The sequence below is a fragment of the Bubalus kerabau genome, chromosome 7, assembly GCF_029407905.1.
Source record: "Bubalus kerabau isolate K-KA32 ecotype Philippines breed swamp buffalo chromosome 7, PCC_UOA_SB_1v2, whole genome shotgun sequence".
In the NCBI taxonomy this organism is placed as follows: Eukaryota; Metazoa; Chordata; class Mammalia; order Artiodactyla; family Bovidae; genus Bubalus; species Bubalus kerabau.
The window spans coordinates 30,499,071-30,522,286 of NC_073630.1; the positions used below are offsets into that span (position 1 = coordinate 30,499,071).

At 43.0% G+C, this 23,216-nt stretch overlaps 1 protein-coding gene across 1 annotated transcript in view; it reads left to right on the forward strand.

Moving 5' to 3' along the window:
- The first annotated feature begins 277 nt into the window (after positions 1-277).
- The window catches only part of MCUB (mitochondrial calcium uniporter dominant negative subunit beta), a 97,054-nt gene continuing 74,115 nt past the window's right edge, over positions 278-23,216 (forward strand). Inside the window, exon 1 of the mRNA XM_055587946.1 lies at positions 278-545. Within this exon, the coding sequence (XP_055443921.1) occupies positions 450-545 (96 nt within the window). The 5' untranslated portion in view covers positions 278-449. The remainder of the gene's footprint in view (positions 546-23,216) is intronic.

The window sequence follows — 23,216 nt, forward strand, 5'->3', positions numbered from 1 at the left end:
CCCCGCCTCGCGGGCTGGAATGGAGCAGACGGCCCCTAGGGCACCGAGGACCCAGATTTACTCGCGAGTTTTGAAATCAGCCCGCAAGGTGCAAGGGGGCCGGCCGCCTTCATTCCAGAAAGGGCTTACGCGGCAAGGAGGCCGGCCCAGCATCCGCGCTCCCCCTCGAAACCCGAGATGCGGAGGGCGGCTCCCTCGCGCTTCATTTCCACCCCTCCCTCACCCGCTTTTCAAATTTTGGTCGGAGGAGAGAAAACAGCCTCGCGCCCGGGTGCGCGCGAAGACGAGCCGAGGGGAGACGGACACACCCTCCGGTCAGCCCTCCCCGCGCTGCGCGGCGCCAGGAGGCGGGGGCCCGGCGAGGCTGCGCCGACTGAGAACGTCGGCTCCCCGCGGCGAGGCGCCGACGATGGCCCGTTGACTGGAGCGGGAGCGCTGCGCCCGGCGGGATGATGCTCCGGAGGGGCCCCTGGCCCTGGCGCGCGCGGCTGCTGCCGACCCCCGGAACCCAAGGCCGGGCGCACCCGCGGCCGCCGATGCCCCAGGTAAGCCCGAGCCCGGGGCGAGGGAGGCGACCGGAAAACTTTGCGTGGGGCAAGTTCGGCGGGCGCGAAAGCCCGGCGGAGGGACATGCCTTGCGTTTTGCTGGATCGTCCGCCCGGCTTCGCGGGCGGGAGGACCCCCCCGGCAAGTGGTCGCCCGGGCTGCGGACGCGGGCCGGGTGTCCACAACCGGAGTCACCCCCGGGAGCCCAGGGCGGCGGGGACGTGCGCCGGCGCATCACCTCGGTTAAGTTGGGGTGCAGGGACCGTGAGGCTGCAGCTCGGGGGTGGGGGGCAGCACAGATACCCCGGGAGGCAGTTTGTCGGCGTCCAGACTGCTGTCTGGAATAAGTTTTCAGAGCCGTTCTGCTGTCGGCTCGATCATCGGTGCCGAAGGGGGCTAAGGAAACGGTAGGGCGAGCTGGAGTACTGCCCCGAGTGAGCACTGTGGTAGGAAAGCGAAATGTCCATCCTGAAAACCAGCAGCACCTCCCTTTCGAAGAGGGAAGAAAAACTCGCGTTTCGTTCCGAGACTCGAGAGGCGGGTGAATCATGAGTGTGTGCTGGTGAGTAACAGTTGGCCTGACACGGTTGTATGTGGTCTGTGTAGAACCGTCGCTTGGAGGAGGAGGGGGGAATGGATGTGCCCTAAAGAGGTAAGGAAGACGGGGAGACAGTGCTGGTAGTAACTGGGATTGCGGCGGAGCGGATAGGACCTCAGGTGCCCTAACTCCGAGCCTGATGAGGAAAGACAGACTTTTTAAATCGAGCCTTCCAGGTGTGTGCGGTTGGGGAGCGCGTGGTTTGATTGACTTCCTAACACCGCCTCCCAACCTCATAAATCAGTTTCAGATTGTTAACGAGAAAAAGATGTGCTTTTCCGTTCGGTTGTGCACTGTAAAAGAAAAGCGAAAAGTGATGCCGTAACCATTTTCTTGTCACTTTCACTTCCTGTTCATTTTTTTCTTTTTTCTTTTCGTCTCCAAGTCTCTCAGGGCTTGAAATGATGAAAAAAAAAAATCTTTAAATGCCTTCCCTAAAAGTTTGAAAGAGAATGAGGAAGGACATTTTGTGCCTTATAACTAGGAAAAGGGCAAACTTCTTAAGATGTGAAATGGTAGACTTAATTGGAGAGAGGCTTTTTTTCATTTTGTGAAATTTGTGTCTTAGTATAAATGTTGTACTTTACAGTCAAAAATATACCAAATAGTAAAGCAACCCAGTACAAGGACCGCCCCCCCCTTCACTATATACCATTTAAATTTAAATAACTGAGTCAGTTTTCTGTTAAATGCATTTAACATTTTGAGTAGAATGTTTATGGGTCCTCAGACTGGCTGCTCTTTCTCAGATTGTCAACTCGAAGCTTTTTTCTCCATGTTTCCCGCCTGATGCTGTCCAAGGAGTGCCATTGCATTCTTCAGCAGGAATTGGGTGCTCTTTTAAAGAGGTCGAAAATGATACCGTGGGGCTTACTTGGCTTAATTATAGGAGAACTCTGGTTAGCACTTTGCCTCTGTGTAATCATCTGAAGAAGCCTTATGTTTGACTGTTTCTAATTTGCAGATTTTTAAGTCTTCACTGTGCTGTTAAGTCAATTTGCTGAACTTTAGAAATGGAAATGCTTCCATCGTTTTACTTGTCTAATTGAAGACCCCCAAAGAATAAAGAGAAGTTTTGAGTGTACTTCTTTATATGCTCTTCGAAATTGTACCATGAAGAAACTGACAGAAATATCTTGGCTTCCTGGAGTTTTAGTTAGGGCTGCTAAACCATTTTCTGTAAATCAAATTAACTGATTGTGAAGGACATCTTTCATTCTAAGATCTCACTGATTTGTGATTGCCCCATTTGATATGAAAAATCCTGTGACTAAAGACAAGCATTATTTCTCTTTATATCTTGTTGTAAACATTCAGATCCCTAGAGCCTCTGAAAGCAGCAGGAAAAAAAAAAGTGATGTATGTGACCTGACAGCTCATAAAATCCTAGCTTGCAAGGACTTGTCATTAATAGTATCTCAAGTAAGCATTCCCAATTATATTTGGCCTTTTCTGAAAGTATGAATGTGCCTTACAGGAGCATTTGGTGACTAGAAAAATAGTTTATATGTTTCACATGGTAGGTGAGTAATTGCAAGTATTTGGCGGGTAGAAAGAAAGTTTGTCAACATGAGTATCTTTAATATAGCTGAATTGCTTTTTAAAGGACACATTTAGTCTGAGGCATAAGAGAGACAGAGCACGCCGTGTTGCCTTTGGCTGGGCATGGCCTAGCATCCACAGTCATGTTCAGGGGTGGAGGGGAGTGGAAGGGGGTCCCACATCTCTGTTTGTCTCCTGGGCTGTGGCTGAGTGGTTGTCGGGGCAGCCCACGGCTCCTGCTGGCCTTTCTGTTTCCTTCGAGGACACAGCTTCAAGTGATCATGCTGCCTAATGAATTAATCACTAAACAGAAAGCGCCTGCCTTATTGTGCCTTCCTTAATTTGGGTCTTCTGTTACTTGGTTGAAGAGATTCCCTGATGTGATTTCAAGCCACCGGCACTGTATGTAAAATTTTAAAAAATCAAGTGTACTTTGCAGAGAAGTTAAGTATTGCCTGTGCTTCCGCCGCCCCCCACCCCCACCCCCTAGAAACAAAGCATAAACATGTTTCAACTCAGTTGTGTCCAACTCTTTGTAGACCCCATGGATTGTAGCCCACTAGGCTCCTCTGTCCATGGAATTCTCAAGGCAAGAATACTGGAGTGGATAGCCATTCCCTTCGCCAGGGAATCTTCCCGATCCAGGGATCAAACCCTGGTCTGCAGTATTACAGGCAGATTCTTTACCATCTGAGGCACCAGGGAAGGAAGGCTTTAATGCCGCCACCAAATGTCAATTTAGAAGTTGTTTTCATCTTTAATAAACGTGTCATTCTTTTGATACTTTCCTGTGATTCTCTGTCACGTGTTTGTAACTGGCAAGTTATAGTCTATAATCCTGGTTTCAGACCTGTCTCCTGGTGACTGTGCTTACACTGGGGAACAGACATGGATGCTTTGGTCTCAAAGTAATTCTAGACCGATTTGCCTATTAAATGTTAAACATTGCTACTTTTCCTGCGCTTAGGTATTAGTGCTGGGTTTTATTTATTTTTTAAAATTTTACTGTTTATTGCTGGTTAACAAGATTCTGTCTTACAGCAAGTTCTAAGTTGAAAAATCATTTAGTAGCTTGACAGATAAATATTCAATATTTGTTGAATGCGGTCCTTATGAAACTGCAGTAGAAAACCGGAGGCTAAATATTGGTTGATCAGTAGCTGTGTCAATGAAATGTGTTTACTTCATAGAATAAAAAGGAGCAGCTGATTTCGTTGGTGTTAAGCAGTTGGAGCGTTGGACGGTCAACCCGGCCCTGCCGCCACTTAGCTCCTAACCTTAGCCAAGTCATTCAGCCTACTTGAGCCTGTTTCTCTCCCTTTTCAAAACAAGATTTGTCTAAGTGGTCTCAAAAGCCTTTTTCATCTCTCAAATTGCCATTTTATTATTTTTACCACGGGTTGTAAATACACTGTTGAGTAAAATATTGTCAGTGTCAGAATGCTTAGTGGTTGCAAATCCTCTTTTATGATCTTAGGCAGTCAGTAAAGTGGCAGTTTTAACTAATGATTTTAATAACTGTTTTCCCCTTTAAAAAGAAACTGGAATTTATTTGACATGGGGTGAGCATGGCATAGTAGTATTAGGAATTATGATTTGTCATGTTCTAATACTTAATTCTGTCATTACTAGTGATTTCATCTGTGAAATGTTGTTTTTCAAGAGAATCTAGCTTTAGAACCGTAAACCCATTATATAATAGACATCTTGGCCTAACCTACAGGCTAGAAACCAATAGATATTAATAATAAAATAGCATTATCTGAGCTGTATTCGAGAAGTATCTGATTTTTGATCCCATTTAACTTACCACGGTATTAATCTTCCTGGTTTTTAAAACAAATGCCAGCTCTTTTTTCTGAGCTACGTGTTTAGACTGCATGGTGTGGGATCCACCACCCAAATGTTTTACTCAGCTTTCTTCACTGGCATACCTTTTAAGAAACAGCACTGTAAAATGTAGTGGTCAGTTAAGAGGCAGCTTTTCCAAGGACCTAGGGAAGATACTACGGTCTAGCCTTAGTCTTAGAATTGGGTTTCCCCTGAGCTGATTTGGGGTTTATTATGCAGACAGTGAAGTATACAGCCAGGGGTGTTCACTCTATGCTCTGGCTGCCAGAAAGCCTTAAGTCAGATTTTCAACCCACCTTCTAACGGATGGGAAAGATCTTATGACGTGCCTGCCTTTTATGTATTTACCATACTCATTTACTATACTCAGAGAGGTTTCATCATCTCTGCCTTCATTTTTCCCTTCATTCATATCTTAACCCATTTTTCTGTAATTAACTTTTAATGGGGAAAAGTGGTACATAAAGGTTTTATTAAATTTTAAAAATCAGCTCTTTGGTGTTTTAAACAAATACGTTCAAGGGCTTTCCTGATGGCTCAGTGGGTGAAGAATCCACCTGCATTGCAGGAGACGTAGACAATCCCTGGATTTGATCCCACAGGTTTGATCCCTAGGATCGGAAGATTCTCCTGGGGGAGAAAATGGCAATCCACTCAGTATTCTTGCCTGGAAAATCTCATGGACTGAGAAGCATGGTGGGCTACAGTCCAAAGGGTTGCCAAGAGTCAGACCCGACTGATCGACTGAGCACAGCACCGTTGATGACAGAAGCATGGCAGATCAGTCTGCTGTGCAGTCTCCTTGGTGCTTCACCCATAGACAGTGCACCGCACATATTGAGTGTATTGTATTGAGTTGCCTTAAGGATCTACTTTTGATGCCATGGTTCTCTTTTTTGTTTTGAAATATAATTGACAAGTGTGATTGTCTCTTAAAGGCAATGGTACTGAGTTTATTGACTCTCGTCTCACCTTTTTGTTTCTTACTACCCTTACTTGTCCTAAATCTTCCTAGCTCCTTCTTACCTCCACTGGGTAAGCCTCACCTGGGTAAAAAATAAGAGATTGGGTCAACTCTTTATTCTGAGTCTCCTATTTAACTCATAAATGGTGCCATTTGATTTTACATTGTTTTTACCTTCGTTTACAGGAACAGAAAGCGTGCAGTCCAGGCATTTGTTCAGCAGCTTTTTGGGGGACAATTAGAGCTCTATCTAGGATTCATCGGCTTGATGCTGATGAGAAGTGATGTGTGAAACCTGCACTGTCAACAGAGTCCATTGAAGAGACTTCTCTGAATAGATTTGAGGGCGGGAAATAGGGAACAGTGGAAAGAGAGGCAAGAAATGGAGCAAGAGTTGAAATCGCAGTAGCCTGTGCGCAGAATCAAGAAGTGGCATGAAACATTGAACCTCATATCAGGAAACTGACAGATGCACAGTTTTATTGTGGTAAACTTAAGGGCGGAAAAAGTCTTCAAGATTGACCAGGGTCGGAGAAGGAAATGGCAACCCACTCCAGTGTTCTTGCCTGGAGAATCCCAGGGACAGAGGAGCCTGGTGGGCTGCCGTCTATGGGGTCGCAGAGTCGGACACGACTGAAGCAACTTAGCAGTAGCAGCAGCAGCTTTTGTTCTGTCTTGTACAGAAAACAGTAATAGTATCATTGAATATGTTTTTTTCAGAACCATATATGTCTGTAACATTAATACTTCCTTTTAAGACAAATATAAATTCAAAAGAGATTTTATTTAGAGAAACTGTTCTAATTAAAATTGTTTTCCTTCACGCTAAGTGTATATTTAGATTCATAATTGTTGAGAGAAAAGAATTCACTGTAAAATAATGCCAACCTATATAATGCTGTAATAAATTATTTTGTACTTAAAAAAAAAAAAAGATTGACCAGGGTCACAATGAGTCTGGCTTTTCTACCCGAGGTTCTTATTACCTGATTGAGTAAGATGGTTTGGTTTATAAAACTGCTGTGGACACAGGTGGTAATTTTAGTATATTTAACTCCACTGGGAACTCTCAGTTATTTTGTTGTAGGAGTGTTTTTATACTGAATGTGCTGCTTAAATTACATTTCTGAGACTGAAGGATGAATTCTCTTATCTTAAAGCCCTTAGGTATGACAGTAAAAATAAATGCCCTTAGCCTGATTGGAGGAAAGAAGTTATACATTTTCTTGACAAATCCTTGTTATTTTTCTGACTGCGTGTTTATTTGTGTGTGTGTGTGTGTGTTCATGTGTGGCTGTCTCTTTGTGTCAGATATTTTGTTTGTTTTGCTATGAGTTTCACTAGTAGCTCAGTTCAGTTGCTTAGTCACGTTTGACTCTTTGCGACCCTATGGACTGCAACACGCCAGGCCTCCCTGTCTATCACCAACTCCTGGAGTTTACTCAGATTTATGTCCATTGAGTTGGTGATGCCATCCAACCGTCTCATCCTCTGTCGTTCACTTCTCCTCCTGCCTTCAATCTTTCCTAGCATCAGAGTCTTTTCCAATGGAGGCCAAAGTATTGGAGTTTCAGCTTCAGCATCAGTCCTTCCAGTGAATATTCAGGACTGATTTTCTTTAGGATGGACTGATTGGATCTCCTTGTAGTCCAAGGGACTCTCAAGAGTCTTCTCCAACAGCACAGTTCAAAAGCATCAATTCTTTGGCACTCAGCTTTCTTTATAGTCCAACTCTCACATCCATACATGAGTACTGGAAAAACCATAGCTTTGACTAGATGGACTTTTGTTGGCAAAGAAATGTCTCTGCTTTTTAATATGCTGTCTAGGTTGGTCATAACTTTTCTTCCAAGGAGCAGGTGTCTTTTAATTTCATGGCTGCAGTCACCATCTGCAGTGATTTTGGAGCCCCCCAAAATAAAGACAGCCACTGTTTCCACTGTTTCCCCATCTATTTGCCATGAAGTGATGGGATCAGATGCCACGATCTTAGTTTTCTGAATGTTGGGTTTTAAGCCAACTTTTTCACTCTCCTTTCACTTTCACCAAGAGGCTCTTTAGTTCTTCTTTGCTTTCTGCCATAAGAGAATCTGTAGAAAATCTGCAATCATCTGCACATCTGAGGTTATTGATATTTTTCCCAGCAGTCTTGATTCCAGCTTGTGCTTCATCCAGCCCAGCATTTCTTATGATGTACTTTGCGTATAAGTTACACAAGCAGGGTGACAATATACAGCCTTGACATACTCCTTTTCCTATTTGGAATCAGTCTGTTGGTCCATGTCCAGTTCTAACTGTTGCTTCCTGACCTGCATACAGATTTCTCAGGAGGCAAGTAAGGTGGTCTGCTATTCTCATCTCTTTAAGAATTTTCTACAGTTTGTTGTGATCCACACAGTCATAGGCTTTCGCATAGTCAATAAAGCAGAAGTAGATGTTTTTCTGGAACTCTCTTGCTTTTTCGATGATCCAATGGATGTTGGCAATTTGATCAATGGCTCCTCTGCCTTTTCGAAATCCAGTGTGAACACTAGTAGATGAATGGGATATTTGAAGAGGGGATTTTTAAAAGCTGTCGATGAAAAACTGCTTTTTCAGCCAGTAATGTAACTGAAATACAAGTGTGCATTTTTATTAGAGAGACTGACAGTAATGTGACCATAAACCTGAAATTTTGTTTTAGAAACTGTGTGCAAACAGAACAGCCTAGTGCTGGCTGTCTAAGCCCTTGCTCGAGGATGTTTGTCATGGCGTTTTACAGTCTGATGACTCATTTCTGTAACTCTGCTTTGGGAATGTTTCAGAGAATGTGCCATGTAGCAGTTTTCATTTTTTCAGGCAAATGTATGGTTTACTTTGACCTTGTAAATACGCTTTTGTGGGTTTGCTGTTAGTGAAACCAAGGTAAGCAAGCTTTGAACATAAGCTACAGTTGACCCAGAAATCATGTGTTTTCATCTCTCCAGTCCCACTTTCTACTGCATGCTCTGCAAGGCCCACATCTGCCACAAGGGACTCCTACCTCTTCTTGTCGCTTGTCCCTGTCGCCTTTATGACGTTACTCTGGCAACGTTGCCCCCGATCACTCTCCCTTTCACCTTTTTGAAGTCTCCTGAGTTCCAGTACCCGCCCACCCTACCCCAGTCTTTATGCAGTCTCTGTAGGTCTCTGCCAGCAGAATTAATTACACTTCCTTTTCACTCCCACAGTACCTGCCGTACTGGAGAAGGGAATGGCAAACCAGTTCAGTGTTCTTGCCTTGAGAACCCCATGAACAGTATGAAAAGACTTCACTCTAACCTGCATTAGCATTAGTTGGGTTCATATGATTTTCCCATGTGGATTCTCTCAGCCCTTTGTGGTCAGAACTGTTTCTCCTGATCTCTGGCTTCTGCCCTGTCACAGTAGGTACATAATAAATGCTTATTGGGTAGAGGAATGAAGGGCTGAATGATAAAGAACTCAATATAATGTAGGTTACCTTCATGGTGCATTCTCGTCAGATCTGACCTGCTCAATTTCCTCTTCCCCACTGACTCCAGCCAGGGAGATACCTAAAGTGTTCTTACCTACCTCTTGCAATTTGACCTTTGAATGTTGAAGATTGTTTTAAGGTTAATCAAAATAATCTTCATATATCATATTTACATTAAAGCTGTGGTTTTCAAGTAGATTTTGGTTCATTGTTTTGTTTCAGATGTGCTTTCATGTCAGGCTTTTTAAAGGACATAAGTCAACACGCTTTAATGAAACATAAATTTTGTCAGGATAGCCTGGCGTGTGTTTTCTGGGCTGTTCCGTAAGCGTGGTGGTGATTTTGGGTGATTCCTTACATTGGGGAAGGCAGCGCTTTTCTCTACTGATGAGGAGGTTCGTAAATGGAATTCTCAGCGCATTAAATCATACTGGTTTTTGTTTTGTGACGTGCTATTTTGTGATTGCCCAAAATTATTAGTGTTAGTACTAAAAGCTCTGGAGAAGAAAATGGCAACACTCTAGTATTCTTGCCTGGAAAATTCCATGGACAGAGGAACCTGGAGGGCTACAGTCCAGGGGGTCGCAACGAGTCAGCCACGACTGAGCACATCAGCACTAAAAACTTAATCATTAAAACTTCAATAATTTAAAATGATAATCCCCTTAAAATCCATTATAAAATGGGAGTTGTGGTTCGTGCTAGGTCTGAAAGCTTGCAGAAAAGATCCTTAAAAATTACATGGAAGACAATGTAGCTATACATAAAAGAGATACATGTTTATTCACCATTTGGCTTACGAGAGTCAAATATCAGAGACAGTAAATACTGGAAGAATTCAGAGAAGAAACAGCATTAGAAATTGAAGAGATGAAAAGAGGTGAGATTTCAACTAAGCTCTGAGAGCAGGGGGTGAGGAAGAGGCTAGCAGACACATCTAGAGTAGGAAGAAGGGGTATAAGCACAGAGAGTTGGACTCGCAGAGGAACTGGGGGTCTAGTAGGCCCTCTGATCAGGTGGCAGGAAGCTTTCTCTGTGAAGTATGGTCCTTGATTTGACCTGGACTAGAGTTTTAAATGCCATGTTAAAACCTTGTAGAAATTACATTTATTAAATTAAAGTGTATAACACACTGATATCCTGTAGTTGGACATTGATTCCTAGGGTGTTAATAGATGATATAGAAGAAACAAATTGCCTGCTCTTTTAAGTCTGAAGAATTCTGGGCTAAGCCATACCAAGTTAGACGTGTTCCTTCGCTACACACCTTTGCTGTTGGGCATCAGAATGATCTGAGAGTGGGGAGGAAGTTGATCACAGCCCTCTGTTACTCCACAGCATTCCTAATAGCTTCTCTCAGAAGAGTGGTCTGTAGGAATCAATTTGGGGAACACTGCACTAAAAAATTAGATTGGGGATGGAATATGTTGGAAAAAACAGGTGAAATCCTCCTAGTTCCTAGCCTGCTTCCTCTGGCATCACTGTCTTGGCACTCTGGCTCTAGTGTATTGGACCATTCCAAAATGTGGTGTTCTTCAGCCTTCTTTGCAGCCAGCTCATGACTAAGTTCCGGATAGCCCACATGGCATAAATGTGTAATTTCTGGTCCACATCCTTAATTAGGAGACTGATTTCTGTTCTGTCTTCTACGTTTTTCTCCCTCCCATGGGCTGGAATGTGGATGTGGAAGGGATGGGCCAGCTGGACCCTGTGGAGGCACATCACCCCCTAGGTGATGGTGGAACAACTAGATAGAAGGAACCTGGATCCCTGGAAGGCGTTAATGCCTCTTTCCCTCCACTGCCCACCTACCAGAAAAGGAAACATTTCTGGAGCCCCATGTGCTCTTCGGTCTCTTTGTTACAACAGCTTAGCTTGTGCCTTATCTTGTCTAGTGGAAGAGCAGACTGGCTGAAAGTCTCTGAATGGAGAGATTAAAGCAGAAGAGCGAGAAAAACGGGGAGATGAGCCAGAGACGTTATGAGGCGGATGCTGTTGGAGGCTCTCAGAAAGCAGTACTCCAGATGCCCAAAGCATCATTGCCAGTGGTTGAAACACGAAGTTGAAAAACAATATACGGATGGGATATGTTTTAAAGACTGTAACAGTTTGCCTTGTGCGGCCTTCATCCACTATGCAGCCGCTCCATTCCTGGTTAAAAGTCTTCCTTTGGCTTCATCATTTCCATAAAACCTGTCTTGATTAGTAGATGGAAATCACCTTTCCTCCTTTTTTTGAAATTGAGATATATTTGATCTATAATATTACATTAGTTTTAGGTGTATAACATAATATGATATTTGTATATATTACGAAAAGATCATCACAATAAGTCCAGTTAACATCCATCACCATGCATAGTTACAAGTTTTTCTTCACATAATGAGAATTTTTAGGACTTACTGTTAACAACTTTCAAATATACAATGCAGCATTATTAACTGTAGTCACATGCTATGCATCACATGCCCAGGACTTATTTATTATATAGCTAGAAGTTTGTACCTTTTGGTCTCCTTCATTCATTTCACCCACCCCTCAAATAGCAGTATTTCCTTCTTTTTTATGGCCAAATAATATTCCATTGCACTGTCGTTATCCATTCATCCATTGATGGACAGTAAGCTTATTTCCATGTCTTGGCTACTGTAAATAATGCTGCAGTGAGCACAGAGGTGTAGATATCTTTTCTAACTGGTGTTTTCAAATTGCTGGATCATAGGGTAGTTCTATTTTTAATTTTTTGAGGGCCCACCATGCTGTTTTCCGTAGTGACCGCACCAATTTATGTGCCCACTGACAGTGCAGAAGGGTTCCCTTTTCCTTACATCCTCTCCAGTACTTACTTCTTGCCTTTTTGAAGGGAGTCATTCTAATAGGTGGGGCTTCCCTGGTGGCACATGATAAAGAATCCCCCTACCAATGCAGGAGACGCAAGAGATCCAGGTTCAATCCCTGGGTTGGGAAAATCCTCTGGTGTAGGAAATGGCAACCCGTTCCAGTATTCTTGCCTAAAAAATTCCAGGGACAGAGGAGCCTGGTGGGCTGCAGCCCATGGGATTGCAAAGACCTGAACATGATTGAGCATGCATGCATGCAGGCACCATTCTAGCAGGTTGAGGTGATTCTTCGTTGTAGTTTTGATTTCCATTTCTCTAATGATTAGTGATGTTGAGCACCTTTTCATGTCCATGTTAGCCATCTGTATATCTTCTTTGGGAAAATGTACATTCAGATCCTCTGCCCATTTTTTCCCTATCTTTCCTTCCTGTGTCTGCCTAGTTGACTCATTTTACTACTCATTAGGGCTTTTTGTGTATATATCTTACCAGCATGAGTATTCATTTTCTATGTACACTAATAACTCCTAAAGAGTAAGTAGCATATCTTTTATATCCTTGGTAACGTGTATATACATATATATGTTTGTTTATCTTTGGTTTTCTTATTCTGCTAGTTCAGGTGCTTGTAATGGTGCTAAATGAATGAGGCATAAGAAGGTAACTGCCATTGTCTTTATGAGACGTGATGTTGGCCTGTACCAGCTGTTGGTAAACTTGTAAAGGTCCAGATGGTAAGTATTTTAGTCTTTGCAGCCTGTGATGTCACAGCTGCTCAGTGTTGCCATTGCAGTACAAAAGCTGTGTTATAGGGCATGGCTATGTTCCAATAAACTTTATTTACAAAAATGGCAATAGGCCAGATTTGGCCCATAGACCATAATTTGCCAGTCCCTAATCGGTAGACTCCATTTTTGGCAGTAGTCATAGAGATGCTATTCTAGGAGATGAATCTGGATTTAGCAACCCAGTATATGTATAATGGGATGAGACCAGTGACTTCATTAGTAAGGAACAACCACAAAGTCCTGGTCACTGTACATGGAGCTAAAATAACAGGCACTGGTAGAACGGACAAACAAGAGGAAGAATATGAAAACGGGTAGGAATTCCAGCAGTTTTCCGTGATTAGGCTTGTACCTGACCATGAAGCCATGGTGTCTGGCACTTGAGAGCAGGGAAAGAATCCATGGCTGGGACTAAGATGATGAGCGCCATCTGAAGCCAAAGGAAGAATCAGAGTTCTGGGGTGAGTTCTCATTCCTGTGGGAGATGTGGCATGATGGGTGAGAAGGTGAAGATGTGGCTGAGTGATGTTCAAGAGGCAGTGCCCTGGCTCAGGGTTTATTCCAGTAGGTTATTTCCCTTTGGGATTATTAAACCATGGGCGCCACTTGTTTTTCGTCTGAACCCAGTGTTAGAATTTGCAGTCATTATGTATGTTTCTCCTCACTTTTCCTTTCGCAGAAGGTTTGATGCAGGATATAGGAAGCTCGGGGATGGTGCACTGGGATGACACAGAGGGATGGTACGGGGAGGGAGGTGGGAGGGAGGTTCAGGATGGGGAGTACGTGTACACCCGTGGCGGATTCATGTTGATGTATGGCAAAACCAATACAATATTGTAAAGTAATTAGCCTCCAATTAAAATAAATAAATTTATATTTTAAAAAACCCAACAAATTAAAAAAAAAAAAGGAATTTTCTGTTACCTAAGCTGTGCTGCTGAAACAAAAGACCCAAAAGTCCATGAACTTCTGTATGCTTTAAGTCACTATTCCCTCTCAGGAAATGCATCTGCAGTAAGCTTTGCAGGTCAGCAGTAACTCTGCTCCATGTAGTTGCTCAGGGACCCTAACCTGACCAGTCCCTCTGCCGTCTTCAGAATGTGGCTTCCAAACTCAAAAAGAGTGTGGAAGGGTTTTTTCCAAGGCATTACAGGCTGGGCCTGGCAATGCCACATAATGCTGGTGCTCATGTTCCATTGAATATTTCATTGAATGGGTCAGATGCCACCCTGAGCTGCCAGGGGGGCTGAGAGATGTGCTGGGTGGGAGCCACATTCCAGCAAACACATGAAAAGCGTGGAAAAAGGGAGATCAAATTTTAGTGGACGTTTAGCTTTTGGGCTGTAGTCCCCCTTGGCCAGAAACAGGACAGTTTTGCTTTTTGTGAGCACTGAATTGTCAAGGCTCTATTCTGCCTTGTTTATATGGTATTCCTCAGCAGCAGAGATTTTCAGAGAAACTTTTTTTCCCCTTGGAAAACTTAAAAAGGAAATGCTGGAAATGGAGCATTTTTAATTTGGGTTAGAGCAGGAACATTTGACACCTGGTCAGCTTCATTATAAGCTGCCCTCAGGGCTGCAAGTCTATAGGAAAGGGTGTGGTCTCACTTATACTTGTTAAACTAAGGAAAAGAGAAAAGTAAATTCTAATGGTTCAATTAGGATTTGAAGCCAAGTTTGTGCAGTGACACCTGATGAGGAAAAGAGGCGAAGATGCTGACAATGTAAGTCTCGGGGAAGGACTTACTGTAGAGGAATCATGGTCATTAATAGATAAAGGAGCTGTAGTGAAAGTTATGAAGTATCATGCATATCTAATATTTGAGTTTAGTGGCATTTTGTAGGCTAACCTATTATAAATATGGTCTAAAACAGGGAAATCTTGGGTAGATGCGTGTGTGTTAATCAGTCATGTCTGACTCTTTGTGACCTCATGGACTATAAGCCACTAGGCTCCTCTGTCCATGGAATTCTCCAGGCAAGAATACTGGAGTGGGTTGCCATTTCCTTCTCCAGGGGATCTTCCCAACCCAGGGATTGAACCTGGGTCTCCTGCATTGGGGGCAGACTCTTTACTGACTGAGCCACCAGGGAAATAGATACTTAGGATGGTTGAAAGATGCAACTGAGTCTTAGAGTAAAATGTATCGTAGTATATAACATAATGGCTTCCCAGGTGGCTCAGTAGTAAAGAATTGGCCTGCCAAGTTGGAGATGGAGGTTCGATCCCTGGGTCAGGAAGATCCCCTAGAGAAGGGCATGGCAACCCACTCCAGTATTATTGCCTGGAGAATTCTAGGGACAGAGGCTCCTGGAGGGACTGCAGTCCATGGGGTCACAGAGTCGGACATAACTTAGCGACTAAACAACAACAACAATATAACATAATACTGAGACTAATCTACCATAGGTCAGGACATATTCAAAAAGAGTTATTCATAGGACCTTGTATAATGTCTCCTCACCACATTATTTACTGAATCACATCTTTGTAATCACAGACTTTTAAATTTTAATTTGTCAGGTTTAGTGATACCACTGCTAAGTCACTTCAGTCGTGTCCGACTCTGTGCGACCCCAGAGACGGCAGCCCACCAGGCTCCCCCGTCCCCAGGATTCTCCAGGCAAGAACACTGGAGTGGGTTGCCATTTCCTTCTCCAATGCATGAAAGTGAAAAGTGAAAGGGAAGTCGCTCAGTCCTGTCTGACTCTTAGCGACTCCATGGACTGCAGCCCACCAGGCTCCTCCATCCATGGGATTCTCCAGGCAAGAGTACTGGAGTAGGGTGCCATTGCCCAGTGATACCACTGTGGAAAGTCAAGTGTTAATCGCTTAGTCGTGTCTGGCTCTTTGAGACCCCATGGACTGTAGCCCTCGGGGCTCCTCTGTTCATGGAATTCTCCAGGCAAGAATGCTGGAATGGGTTCACATTTCCTTCTCCAGGGGATCTTCCTGACCTAGGGATCGAACCTGGGTCTTCTGCAGTGGCATGCATTCTTTACCATCTGAGCACCAGCGAAGCCCAATAGCACTATTGATCAACCTTAAATGCATAACTTTGACTTTGGAATATTAGAAATGTTTTACTTTCTCATTGCTTTTCATGCATTTCAACACAGTTATTGCTTTATATAATGAAGTACAAGATTTTCGTAGATTCCTACACATTCCTTGAACTTGGACAATATATTGTCCATGAAACAGTAAATGAGACTTCAATGAAAGAGTTGTTCAAAGGGCTATTTTGGGAGCCAGAGAATTTATGTCTTTGAACTCTGGTGTTGGAGAAGACTCTAGAGAGTCCCTTGGACTGCAAGGAGATCAAACCAGTCAATCCTAAAGGAAGTCAACCCTGAATTTTCGTCGGAAGGACTGATGATGAAGCTGAAGCTCCAGTACTTTGGCCACCATTGGAAAAGACCCTGATGGAAAGACCCTAGAAAGCTTGAAGGCAGGAGGAGAAGGGGATGACATAGGATGAGATGGTTGAATGACATCACCAACTAGATGGACATGAGTTTGAGCAAGCTCCTGGAGATGGTGATGGTCAGGGAAGCCTGATATGCTGCAGTCCATGGGGTTGCAAAGAGTCAGACATGACTGAACAACTAAGCATAGCACACAGCACATTGCTTTAAGAATAGTAGGGGAAAAAAACAATTTAGCAGTGCTAGAAGAAAGCAGTCTCTCTCTTGATGGGGGAGAAGGAAGTATACGATCAGTAAATCCTACTTGATAGTTGTGTGCAGAGATCTAGGCGTTTCAGTTGACCCGCAAGCCACCTTTGAACACTGAATTTCCAGAATGCTAGTGTGGCTCCTAACTCATTGAAGGGAGATGCAGAGTGTTAATCACAAGCAATAGTCCTGTTACACTGCACCAGGCTGTCAGACCATATGAGGAATTATGTTTTGTTACTGGGGCAGGGCTTTGGAAGGGATGCTGCCAAGCTGGTGGAAGGGAGGTGCATCCAGAAGGCAGTTAAGATGATAAGGATTTATATCAGAGATGATTAAAGGGACTGGATGTGTTTAATCTGGTGAAAAGAAGGTAAAGCAGAAGCAAAATCTTTGTTTTCAAACATCGGAGAAGGTATGTGAAAGATTTGTCATTCTGTGTTGCTTCAGAGCAAGGAAATCACTCCTAAGATTGGGAAGAAAGGGTGGGCAGAGTTCAGCTTAGTTTAAGAAATCACATATATTCTGCTTGTTCACTGCTTTTAATTGAAGTATAGTTGATTTACAATCTTATGTTTGAGATGATTTGGTATTTTTATATACTCCATTCAGAGTTATTATAAAATGTTGGGAATATAAAATACATTCCCTGTACTGTACATCTTTATATCTTATTTTAGACCTATTGGTTTATACCTCTCAGTCACCTTCACTTACCTTGCCCCTCCCCTAACCCCTTCCCCACTGGTAACCACTAGTCTGTTCTCTGTATCTGTGAGCCTGTTTTTGTTATATTCATTGTTTTATTTTTTGGATTCCACATATAAGTGAAAAGACAGTATTTGTTTTTCTCTGACTCATTTCGCTAAACATAATACTCTCCAGGTCCATCCATTTTGTTACAAATGGAAAGTTTTCTTTCTTTTTTATGGCTGAGTAATGGTCTATTATATATGTATGTGCTGCATCTTCTTCACCCATTCATCTGTGGATACACACTGAGGTTGCTTCCATATCTTAGCAACTATAAATAATGCTGCTGTGAACATTGGAGTGTATATGTTTTCAAACTAGTGTTTTCATTTTCTTCTGATTTATACCAGGAAGTGGAATTGCTAGATTATGTAACAGTTCTGCTTTTAACTTTTTTTGAGATCCTCCATACTGTTCTCCATAGTGGCTATTCCGATTTACGTTTCTACCAACAGTGTACCAGGGTTCCCTTTTTCCATGTTCTCACCTGCATTTATTTTTGTTGTCTTTTTGATAATAGTCATTCTGACAGGGGCAAGATGATACAGCTCATTGTGGTTTTGATTTTCGTTTCCGTGATTAGTGATGTTGTTGAGCATCTTTTCATGTGCCTGTTGGCCATTTGTATGTCTTCCCTGGAAAAATGTCCATTCGGGTCTTCTGTCCATTTTTAAATCAGATTGCTTTTTTTAATATTGAGTTGTAGGAGCTCTTTGTATAGTTGGGATATTAGTGCCTAATCAAACATCATTTTCAAATATATTCTCTCGCAGTAGGATGTCTTTTTTGTTTCTGTTGATGCACGATATCTGATTAGATCCCACTTGTTCATTTTTGTTTTTGTTTTCCTTGCCTGAGGAGACAAAGTCAAAAAATATTGCTAGGACTTTTGTCAAAGAATGTACTGTGTATGTTTTCTTCTGGGACTTTTATGGTTTCTGGTCTTAGACCTTTAATCCATTTTGAGGTTATTTTTGTTTATGGAGTGAAAAAATGTTCTAATTTCATTGTTTTACACGTGCCTGTTTTCTCAGCATCTCCTGTTGAAGAGACTGGGTAGACTGCTCCTTGAATTATCAGACAAACCTCAAGCGGAAGCTCGAGAGCACTGGAGGAGCCTCTGGTGCTGCAGGAGCCTGCTCAGTGCGAACACCGGGAACAGGAAGCAAAACTCCTTTACCTCCGTCAGTGCCTCTTCAGCACCTCCCACTGACAGAACTTGAGGGCCAACCATCAAAGGAAAAACAGTGAAAGAACTCAGGTTCCTGTTCACAGAGCAGTGAAAGAGGGTGAATCTGGAGCTTATAGGCGTGAGCGTCTGGCCATCACAGGCGGGGCGAGGCAACGCCTGTGCAGGGCTTGCAGCACGGCCGCACTCGTCGGGCAGGCCAAGGTGCGCAGGGAGACAGGCCAGGCTGCGGTTGGCGCGGGTAAAGCAGTGGTCGCTTTGATTACAGTGCGATCGCCTAGACCAGGAATCAGGGAACTTGACTGTTTTGGGAACAGAGAGTGCGATCCAAATGGGAGCAGGTAAGGCAGAGAGAGATTAAAAAAAAAAAAAGTATGAGATGTGTAAGTGCAGGGGGCAGTTAGACTGAGTAGATAGGACGGCAAGGGGTGAACGGTGGAGAAACCAAGAAGTAGGCTGAAGTGGAGGTGGTTAAAACCTGAGTGGGGTCCAGGTCAAAATGGGAGGTCAGCTGAGGTGAACTCTGAGGTTCCTTTCATACCTATTGTTCTGTGTCTCTCAGGTCCTCAGCCTCTGATATTCATCACAGAGTCAGAAACTGCTGTAGCCTGATGGTTGATAAACCCAAACATTTAGCTAAATATTTGTCCACTGCTGTGCATCCCTTGCTGACCACCCCTGCCGTCTGCCTTCCCCACCAAGAAAAGGCTTTGGATTGCTTATAGTGTATTAACTACTTAGCTGAGGTGGTTTGTGTTTTGACTCTTTATGTAAATGATATTAATCTTTCTGCGAAGCCTGGGTTTATAATGTTTGCTGTGAGGTTTTGCTCGAAGTGATCCAGCTGTGCTGTTGACAACTGGTGTCCATTGAAGCTTTAAGCGGGGATGTTCTTCTAAGAGGCTATAACAGTTTTTTACATACAAAATCCACTTTATAATGAATCCAGGCAGTTTCATTTAATGAGTTATTCTACTTAGTGGGATTGTACCTCCATTTAATTAGCGAAGTCTGAATTTGTGGCAGTGACTAAGCTTTGTAATCAACAGTTGTTTTGATGCCTGCAGTTATGTGGAAAGATCCAAGTGTAACCTCTCTTGCAGAGTAATTATATCACCTGAATGTATCTTTGGAACAGAATTAGGATGAAATATGTTATTATTTGTAATTATCCTGCTTACTGAAAGCTATTAGATCTTAGAAAAGGTTTCATAAGCACAGCAGTGATTGTTAAAACTACCAGTATTATATTTTAGCATAGTAATGGTCTTGGTTTTGAAATTTTAGGAACCGCTATTATGGTCTCAGCTGGTCATCTTGCTTTCTCTGGAAATTTCCTTGCTCTTAAATACATGATTATAAGAGAACTGGTCATCTTAGTAGAACATGGCTTTCATCCAGTTGGTCACCTGACTGAGGAAAGGGGCTTGAGTGCAGGATTGCCATCTCTGCTGGCTGCTCCTTTGAATAGTGGAGTTACATGCTTGGAGCTGCTCGGTAATGATCGTTTTCTATCGTGTACCTGGAAGCAGTGCAGAGCATTTTGTAGTGATAAAGCAGATGACACTGGCATGCAGAGAAAAGGAGGAATGAAACATGGATCAAGAGGACTTCCTAATCTCAGTATGACACTCCAGTCCCTAGTTCTAGTCCATTCCCAAGGCTCAGCTGAATCCTTAATTTAGGCCATATGAGAGACTTTAGCCATGAAATTAAAAGACTTGCTTCTTGGAAGAAAAGCTATGACCAACCTAGACAGAATGCTAAAAAGCAGAGACATTACTTTGCCAACAAAGGTCTGTCTAGTCAAAGCTATGGTATTTCCAGTAGTCATGCATGGATGTGAGAGTTGGACCATAAAGAAGGCTGAGCATCGAAGAATTGATGCTTTTGAACTGTGGTGTTGGAGAAGACTCTTGAGAGTACCTTGGACTGCAAGAAGACCAAACCAGTCCATCCTAAAGGAAGTCAGTCCTGAATATTCATTGGAAGGACTGATGCTGAAGCTGAAACTCCAATACCTTGGCCACCTGACTCAAAGAACTGACTCATTGGAAAAGACCCTGATGCAGGAGGAGGAGGGGACGACAGAGGGTGAGATGGTTGGATTGCATTACCAACTCAATGGACATGAGTTTGAGCAAGCTTCAGGGAGTTGGTGATAGACAGGGAAGCCTGGTGTGCTGCGGTTCATTGGGTTGCAAAGAGTCGGACGCGACTGGGTGAGTGAACTGAATAAATGTATGAAAAATAGTAAGTATAGAAGTGTTAGTCACTCACTCGTGTCCAACTCTTTGGAACCCCATACACTGTAGTCCACCAGGCTCCTCTGTCCATGGAATTCTCCAGGCAAGAATACTGGAGTGGGTTGTCATTCCCTTCTCCAGGGCATTTTCCAGACCCAGGGATTGAACCCAGGTCTCCTGTGTTGCAAGCACATTCTTTACCATTTAAGCTTCCAGAGAAGCCCAAAAAAATGATAGTCAAAAAATAAAAAAACAACAAATAGCAGAGAAAAACAGATACTCAAAGCTTAAAACATGTCATGATGCAGGAACTCTTCTGTACTGTTAGTGTGTGAAGTGATTGTATAATTTAGTCCCAACAGGAAACAGATGGCTCAGTTAGATAAGGCTAATTAGAGGAGGGTTTATACATAGAGGGCTGTTCACAGCATTTGGGGTACAGGGGAACCACGAGGGCTGGTGCAGTAATCCTGGGATGGTGGTGGTGGAGGTTGGGGTGAGGTGGAGCCAAGGCCACCTCAAGGGGTGTAGTGGCCCTGAATTGAAGGGCCCAGCCAGACAGTGACTCAGAAATTATTTTCTTATTGGACCTTTAAGTATTAACATTCATTAAAGCTGAAATTGCAAAATTCTCAGTCTTACTGGTCCCGCTTAAGACTTACTGTGTTTTATTAACTCATTTTTAATGAAGAAGCTGGCTTCCCTGGTGGTTCAGATGGTAAAGATGCAATGCAGGAGACCCATTTTGATCCTTGGATTGGGGAGATCCCCTGGAGAAGGGCATGGCAACCCACTCCAGTATTCTTGCCTGGAGAATTCCATGGACAGAGGAGCCTGGCAATCTATAAGTCCATGGGGTTGCAAAGAGTCAGACAGGACTGAGTGACTAACACTTTCCTTCTAAGTCAAGCCTCTAGGGATCGTTTGCCCTCTTTGCACTAGGGGCAGTGGAGGTCAGCACTGCTTTCGTTGGATGCATCCTGTACGTGACACGGGCTCAGGGCAGGGCGCTGGTGTCGGCTCTCTCCCTGCCTTGTCTCACAGACGTTCCTCCAAGTCCTATGGGATGCTGCCCAGATTACCCACCATTCATCATCTAAGAAAGCAACTAAGGTGCTTAGAAATTCACAGTGTGGGGGGTGATTTCTGGTTCTCTTTAATAGCATATTTTATTTGTTGGATTGATTAAACCTCACATTTAAATAAACTTCACATTTAAATAAAAGCAGGGCTACCATGTAGAGTTATGTAGGCTCTGTATTATTCAAGGGAACACGTCTGAGTGGTGACATTTTATCATAGACATTGTGATGTCAGTTACGATGCTTTTCTGATAAATGGTCATAAATGTATCTGAGGAAGGGGAAGAGAGTTTTAAATTAATTCATAGGTAACTATGGGCCAGTGCAGAACTTCTCACCACTGCCACATAGAAGAGATTTATCTATTGTTGTTATTCAGTCACTCAGTCGTGTCCAACTCTTTGCAACCCCACGAACTGCAGCACGCCAGGCTTCCCTGGGCTTCACCATCTCCCAGAGCTTGCTCAAACTCATCTCCATAGAGTCGGTAAGGCCATCCAACCATCTTATCCTCTGTCGTCCCCTTCTCCTCCTCCTGCCTTCAGTCTTTCCCAGCATCAGGGTCTTTTCTATGTATTATAGTCAACTTTAAATTCATCCAGAGGTTGAGTCAAAACAAAAATATTTGAAGTCTGACTGAAAATGACAATTAGATGGAAGGAGAAATAACCAAATCCCTGTAACAGAACAAAAAACTTTTGGAAAATTACTTTTACAACAACCTTGAAACAAAAGTTTATGGAACTCAGAGTATTCTCTTAAAAGAGTTCTAGGTTTTAATAAGAAACAGTGACTAAATGACTAAGTTATAAAACCATATTTTAAGTGTTCCATCATTATTGAGATCATAACATTTTTTGAAGACCTTGTTATTGTTGGTTAGTTATTAAGTTGTGGCCTACTCTTTTGTGACCCCAAGGACTATAGCCTACAAGGATCCCCTGTCCATGGGATTTCCCAGGCAAGAATACTGGAGTGGGTAGCCATTTCCTTCTCCAGGGGATCTTCCCAAGCCAGGTATCAAACCCGAGTCTCCTCTACATTGCAGTCAGATTGTTTGCCACTGAACCACCAGAGAAACCCCTTTCTAAGACCTGGGCACATATGAAAACACATATAAGCCTATGCTGGAAGCTTTATAAATGAATTAATTTCCAAAGTATTTATTTCTTTTCTCAGACATTTTAAGTAGTAATTTTGCTGCCTTTGTTGTACTGGAAAATTATCACAGTAGAACTGAAAACTTGTTAACTATTTCAGTTGATATATTTGAAATAATTAGAAGCAAAATCCTAAATGGTTAATAGCTATAATATCTAAAAATCAGAAACTTGAAAGAGCTACGTCCAGGACCTAAGGGACAGATATTAAAAGGTTCATTTGTTTGTCACGTAAGAAGTTAGTTTTGTTTTTTTTAATCAGTAATCTTCAGTTTATATTCATAGAAGCCAAACCACAACTTTCACCTTAATGTCCCAGCTGAAGGGCCAGGTAGAATTGTGTCTGAACTGGCAAGAACACATCTTACAGAATATATCACCTGTTTCTCATAGGCATAGAACTAACTTTCAAGTACCTGGAGCTTCAATAAGTGTCTTCCCTCCTGCTGCAAACATGGATGCCATGCTGGATACCTTAGGTTTCACCCCCCCCCACCTGCTTTAG